At 35.3% G+C, this 7,456-nt stretch overlaps 1 protein-coding gene across 1 annotated transcript in view; it reads left to right on the top strand.

The window, feature by feature from the left end:
• The window catches only part of gigyf2 (GRB10 interacting GYF protein 2), a 220,117-nt gene extending 215,502 nt beyond the window's left edge, over window positions 1–4,615 (top strand). The window contains exons 29-30 of the mRNA XM_060834883.1: window positions 471–618; window positions 2,452–4,615. Coding sequence (XP_060690866.1) covers window positions 471–618; window positions 2,452–2,519 — 216 coding nt within the window. The 3' untranslated portion in view covers window positions 2,520–4,615. The remainder of the gene's footprint in view (window positions 1–470; window positions 619–2,451) is intronic.
• Window positions 4,616–7,456: the final 2,841 nt, after the last annotated feature.

Here is a 7,456-nt window from a genome sequence, read left to right on the forward strand (position 1 = left end):
AACATGCTGTATGAATAGAAGTTTATTGTTGTTTTTTTATAATTGAGTTCAAGTTGCATTTCAAAATGAAGTTTTCATGATAGCAATTTCTCAGAATCTTAATGCTGATCATGCAACATAAATAGTTTGTAAAATTACCACACCACACCAGTTGCACATGTAATTTCACAATTTTAGAGTTTTATGACGTGACAGCATAATGTGATTTATTTTGGCAATATTTGATTTAAACAAACAATATTCAGTACTATTAATCCTGTAACTTTCCACTTTTCATTTCTATGGAAAGAAAAGAAAATGAAATAGGTTGTTTACAAAACATATACAAAAATTGCACATTAGACTGTCTCAAAAGGGAAAAAATCTAAGATCAAAAGGGTTATTGCTGATGACCACCAAAATTGGCATTTTGAATGTGTGTAATTTAAACATTGTTTAATGTGCCGGCATGTTTTTTCAAAATGCTTCAGGATTCAGCATGGACGGTGAGTCATACAGGCCTACAGCCTATCTATCCATCAAATCACAACAGAAATCAACAGTCTAATTTTGAATCTGTGCAGTCTGGGAAAAAGAAGAAAAAACAGAAGATGATACGTGCTGATCCCAGCATTTTAGGTTAGTATGCCCTTTTCAAAGCAATGCTAGAATTTGAGTTCACAGATAATATTATGCTCATTAGTTGTAAAACATTTGGTGAGATCTAGATGTGAGCAGAATGCTACACTAAATCTCGACTCACAGCTGGTTGTGCTAATTGTTATTACCTGATGCAGCTGCTTCTCTGCTGAAGTTTGTTTCTTTGCACCATTTTGAAAGCAAGAAAAGCAACAAACGCAGCAGAGTTTTTATAATTTCATTCTGATTGTCAGAAACACATTTTTGATTGACCAACTAACTTTAGCTTGAATAGCTTGAATGCATTGGCATTTTAGGTGATAAGATGTGAGGTTCATAACTATATTTAAATAATAAATACGCCAGAAGCTCAACTAAGTGAACTGATTAATACTATTGTTAATACAAGCACAAATCTATTCTTGATTATCTACATATCAGCTTCAGTCTCTACATAGTACTTTATAATTGCACAGAAAACTTATTAACATGCAGCACGTACTGAAGTCATCCATGTTCCACAATAACTGATATAGACCAGGTCATGAATAGAAGCTGGAAAGGTAGAATAAAGGCTAGTACGTAGGGTCAGTTTTTCTTTATTTCAGATGATCCTCTCGCCTGACAGGGCAAGTCACCATTTCTGACTCCACAAATAAAACTCATCAGCTTTCTGCTTCCATTGCGTGGTTTAAGCTGAGTTAAAGTCTAATCTAATCTAAAAACATAATTACTCAATCATTAACCTATACCAAAGTATTGTTGAATATGTGAACTGTCTTTGTTGGATGAGTGCAGTGCTCATACAGAGCAAGCTAACTCCCTTTAAAGTTTATATAATAGCTTGGTTTAGGACCTCACTGTTCGACACCTGGCTTATCCAAAATAAGAAATGAGAACGGAATTGAATAGACCAGTTTTAAAATAAATGAACTGTTATCATTATTATCTTTAGATTTGATGCGTTAATCACTTCTGCACTGTAGGATTTAGCCCTTTTCAGCAGGTTGGCCAAATTCATTCTTCCCACTTTTATTCCAGTTGGCAAGCTCAACTCTTCTTACCGTATGCGTTTCCTATTGGGGATAAATAACTCATTAATGAAATTCACTTTGGCAGCATTGTGGATCTGAAATATTAAATAGATCTTTCTGATAGCTTCCTTAAAACTTATCATTTTGATTTGCTTTCTATGAAGTCTGTAGTTTGGTGGATGCTTATTTGCAATTGCTGTGATAACATTAAATAAGCAGGTATACACTTTAAACTAGCTGCTTTGGATTGGTTATTGCGAAGATGCATGTATGAAGATGCATTTAATATCATGTATTGAGACCTTTAAGAATGAATTCCAATTCTGACTTCAAAATAAATCTGGAGAATTAAAAGATATAAATCCAGTAAGGATAATGTCTTATTTAAATTTGCAATATGTTGTACACGGAAAATGTTTCTATTAGTTTTTGACAATGTGTTTAGTGTCAGATTAGACATGCTAGGTATGTTTTTTTAAAAGCATGATATTGTTTTCTCACTACAGATGAAGAATTTAAATTAAACGTTTTTTCTGGGATTTAACTGTTGCTGCAGGTAACACACACAACACATTTCCGATATCATAGAGTAATACTGGGTGTTATCTTAATTAAAATTGCCCAAGAATAGCTTGCTATGATTACTGAGTTAGCTTGGGTATAGTTCAAATATCAACCTACTATCCATAATGGCAAAAAAGGTTTCTAAAAACAGTGATGTGCCAGAAACTATTTTCTAGTTTGATGCTCATGTCAACAGAAATCATTTTTTCTTTTTTTTTTCCCCCACTCTCCATAGGTTTTTCTGTAAATGCTTCATCTGAGCGTCTGAACATGGGAGAAATTGAGACACTTGATGACTACTGAACATAAGAAAATGCTTGATTTATTTAAAAAAAAATGAGTTGTTAATCATGAATTCTGAATGCACCAACCAATATCAGTTAATTAAAAAAAAACAAATCTATCACCTTGAGTTCATGTCTGTCTTTGTACTTCAACACACCTGTTTCTCATGGCCCTTCCTTACATAGTACAATCATGTTTCAAGTACAGAGCAGTCTCTTCAAAAGCCTCTGCACCAACCTGCATGTTTTCAAGCATTGAATCACGTTTTCCACTGTGTAATATTAATGGTGCAGTTAAACATAGTACCCTTTGTTCTATAGAAACCTGTTTCCTTATCACTATTATTGGATTTTATTCAGAATACATGATTAACTGGTCTATTCAATGTTGGTCACGTTAACATCCATTCTTTGAACATTACAGAACAATCGTGTCAGTAATGTATTTATAAGCTAATTCTATAATACACATGTTGAAGTGCTTGCTTTAGTACTGAGGTGTATTAAAAGTGGTTTGGATATTTTAAGGATATCCAATATGTTTCTGTAAGAAAAACACCTATTCTGTCTAGCCCATTTTAAAGAGATTTTAGACTATGTTTTTGGCCTTGTACAGTCTTTTGAAATTAATATATTTGCGATATTCAATACACTATAGCTGTCATAAAATATGCAGTTATAAACAACGAAAGCGTTAGTTAAAATATTTCCGGAAATTCAGAAATCACAGTATTCTTTGTTATACAGTTGCTGCATGAAGGCTGCAATGTGTAACTAGAGACATTTTTAAAATTTCAGTTTGACACTGTTCAACATGCATGTGCAGGCCATTGCCCAGGAAGAAGCTTTTTCTCTTAAAAGGGCTGTACCCACTACTTGTTCAGGTTATATTTTAAAATTGTTGAAAATCAATTTTTTTTACAGCATCTTGGTCTAATCAAAGTTTGTTTTACAACATAAAGATGGCTATGGAAAAAAATGCTGCAGTACTGTATGCCACCAGTTATAGTGCAACATTGAATTTGCAACTTATTTACTGTATTTAGGTGTACAGAAGATTCCCTTTGAAAGGGAACTTGGGTAATTGACCCTTTGGTGACTGAAGGACTCTTTTAGTTTCTGAGAAACATGTTTTGAATCACTTTTTTTTAAAAATAAGATTCTGTAAAAACATAATGCTAAATATTAGACTGACAAGTTATATACACAGAACATGTCTCTAGTGTACATTCGGAATTAAAATGCAGTGGATCCTGCTTATTGTCACTGCTTTCTTCATGTCACTTTTCTAAAGCCAATATTTTTAATGGTTTTTTCAATTCTGTTCAAATTACTTTGGGTTTGTTTTTGTTTAAAGACACTTGCAGCACTCCCTCCTTTCCCTACTGCTCCACAGTGGCATAGGTAAATTTGGCAGCATAAGTGCTGGTGAGAAAGAAATTTGGACTTCAGCACAAGGTTTAGACCCTCCTCTCTCTCAATCCCCCCACACCCACCAACCAGGCCCCCTCAAATCCCTCAACCACCACTATCATTCTGGCACTACAAGTTAGAGCTCACCACATGACACTTCCTGTGGTCCTTTTGCTTGCTTTATGCACCTGTACACTTTATGAATACTTACTTGTCCCATGCAGATGCAAATATTTGCAGCTTGTGGGGTGAAGGAAGCATCATTTAAAATCTCTACAAATGCCCCTATTCGTCCTTAACTTGTGTTTTCTATATTAGCCAATGCCATCTTGATTACAGTCATTTAGGTTGTTAATAAAGTGACTGTAAGAGGAACTCGTGTTGAGATGATGTTTAGAATATCCATATGGAGTGAAGGGCACCAGTTGTTTCACTATATTGGAGTGTGCACTAATTGTCTTCTCATTGCATACTATTCCATCTCCTTAAATGCATGATTTATTTAAAACTGAAATCTGAAAACATTGAAAAATATTCTGTACAATAAAATTTGTATGCAGGTTTTCAATCTACTCTCTTGTGATATCTACATTACTGGCAGCCACCTAAACACCACATGCAGCTGCACTGTCCAAGTATTTATCTAGAAATTTTTTGCAGTGTTGGATTAATAATACTGTGCAAGGCAAAGAATTTTATATGTTTACAGATGTTGGATGCATCCTGATTTTTCCCCTCATTCAAAGCTCATTTTCAGGTGTGAATCCTCAGTTTGAAGAGACTAATGGCATAACGATGCATTTTTTTTATTGGATTGAACTGCAGTCACTACAGAGAGACAGGAAATTATATTCCATGAAATACAGAAAGCGAATGTAGACATTCTGAAGCAGTTCAAGTACAAGTAGATCATGCATCCAGGACTGAGAGATACACTTGGAATAAAGGATAGTCACTTTGGAAGTTAGTACCTGAATAATCGCCTCTTAAACTTTGTAATTTATTTATTATCCAGTTTTCTCACATCTGCACTCTGATTCTGATGACAGCGCATACTTCTACATTAATTTGAAATTCTTCTTTCAAATGAAGTTCTTGAATGTGCACAGGCCTTTATTCCTGAACCCATTATTGTTTAACCAAGTACATTATTCAAAGATTGTTAATTGCTACCAGATTTTGAAGGTTACTGTACTGTCACCTTCAGATGAAAGTAAATCTGATATCTACTATTTAGTTGAATGTGTCAAACACCTTCCTTTTTTGTTTGCATAGAAGTTCACATTGAACAGTAATGTTTAAGAACAAATACCAGTTCAACACAAGTCATTGTACTTACAAAAAGATTTTGCTGTGTTCCGTGCTTCGTTACATTTCAGTGTGAAAGGTACTGTGTAAATACTGTTCCAATCCAGGCAAATGTTTTCTTATAAAAATACAGCCAATCCATTGTGACATTTCCCTTCCAATCAGCAGTGAATTTTACCAGACGAACCGATTTCCTGCTGACTCTTATTTTTCTATTAGTTCACTTTTTTCTTTTATAGAAGTTTGAATTTTTTAAAAAATCAGAATTTAACTGCATTACAAATTGCAAACCTGTTTGAAAATAAACCATCAAATATTTTAGTGGTTTGCATTTTCAGATTTCAATTTACCTCTAAGGTATACATTATGCCAAAGGCATATTGTCTCAATGCACATAGACTTGTTTTTCAGATATGTACAGTTAAATTGAGTTGTACATAGTTGTGATTCCTTTGACCCAGTAATAGTGGTTGGGATTGAGTTTTTTATACAGCTGCTGTGCAAGTTGGAGGGAATGGTATATAGAGGATGAGACTTTGAAACCGTCTCACCGTGTAAGAGAGAGTCCTTTTTTTCCCAAGCCAAACTGATTGTAAAGAAAGCTAGAGATTTTTTGTTTCCTCCCTGTGTCCTTGGGCTCTCTTGTTCCATGAATTTACAATCATAGATTGGTACTTTCATTGAAAAGTAAATAAGTTTTAAAAATAAAAGACTTCTATGAGTACAATATGTTGATCTTTAATTTTACATCACATCATTTGATGTCCCCTGTTTAGTGGTGATGTTGCTGTCTTGTAAACATTTTTTTTCCTGGTTTCCTTTAATTATCTCCTGCATAATACATTCCTGAAAAGAATTTGAACATAGAACATAGAAAAGTATAGCACAGAACAGGCCCTTTGGTCCACAAAGTTGTACCGAGATTTAATCCTAATGTAAAATATTGTAACTTAACCTACGCACCCCTCAACTCATTGCTATCCATGTGCATGTCCAGCAGTTGCTTAAATGTCCCCAATGACTCTGCTTTCACCACCACAGCTGGCAACGCATTCCATGCATTCACAACTCTGCGTAAAGAATCTACCTTTATATCTTCCTCCTAATATCTTCATGACTTCTTGTACCAGTCAATCCTGCCCTGGGGCAAAGTCTCTGGCTATTGGCTATCTATTCCCCTCATTATTTTGTACACCTTGATCAGGTCTTGTCTCTTCCTCCTTCTCTCCAGAAAGAAATCTCTGGGAAGGTGCAAGAATTGATCAATGGGAAATCTATTTCTAAGTCTCTGCTGGGAGGCATGTTTTTATTTCCCAATATCATCAGAAGAATGATTCACCTCAGAACGTAGGAGCAGAGTATTCCATTCAGTCAGTCAAGCCTGCTTTGCTATTCATTGAATATTCATTATGATCATCCAATTCAAAATCTGTTCCATGCTTTTCTACCATATCTTATAGAAACTTGAACCAAGCTTGACTTGTCCCTAAAAGACCCAAAGATCTGGGAAAATACTGGAGTTGAAGTGAATTGTCATGCATCAGAGGGAGCAACTAAATGAGTTAAGTAGCCACATTTCTCACTACTTCCCAAACTCCAGCGGGCAGAGTAGAAGACTTTTGAGCCCAGTTTTCTCAATGACTGAGTTGGGGGTGCAACAGCATGGGTTCAATTTCCATACCAACAGAGATTACCACAAAGGACTCTCCTCCTCAACCACGCGCGCAGACGCACACCCCATTGAGGCATGGCGACCTTCTGGTTTAGATCACCACCAGTCCTCTATCTCTCTAATCAAAGAATAGTCTGGGATTATGGTGACTTTATGGTTAAATAGCAAAGCTATTTGTTCACTGTGAAATTCTAATGCATCATCAATCTCATCACTGATACACGATGAACAAGGCAGTTCGAAGATTGTGCATTTTTACAAGTTATGTACAGAGGAATTGTTTATAATAAGATTAGATTCAAGTTGGATGAGAATTGCAGGCCAATTGAAGCTGCTTTCACTGAGCAAGGGTAGTATATGTAGAGTTGTATATCAGGATTATTGTAGTCTTCCCTCTGGTTTTTCAGCAACTGTGATTTTGCTTTCACTTGTTATCAAGACAGCCTTGTATACTGGTGGTCTTTTAAAATGAACAGACTTGGACCTCAATGTTGTAGTCTCCCCGTCTTAAGGCATGGATGATATCTATCTTGTTTTGTTTGCAGATGTTTTTGTATAGCTTT

This window comes from Hemiscyllium ocellatum, chromosome 13, assembly GCF_020745735.1.
Source record: "Hemiscyllium ocellatum isolate sHemOce1 chromosome 13, sHemOce1.pat.X.cur, whole genome shotgun sequence".
NCBI classification, from domain to species: domain Eukaryota; kingdom Metazoa; phylum Chordata; class Chondrichthyes; order Orectolobiformes; family Hemiscylliidae; genus Hemiscyllium; species Hemiscyllium ocellatum.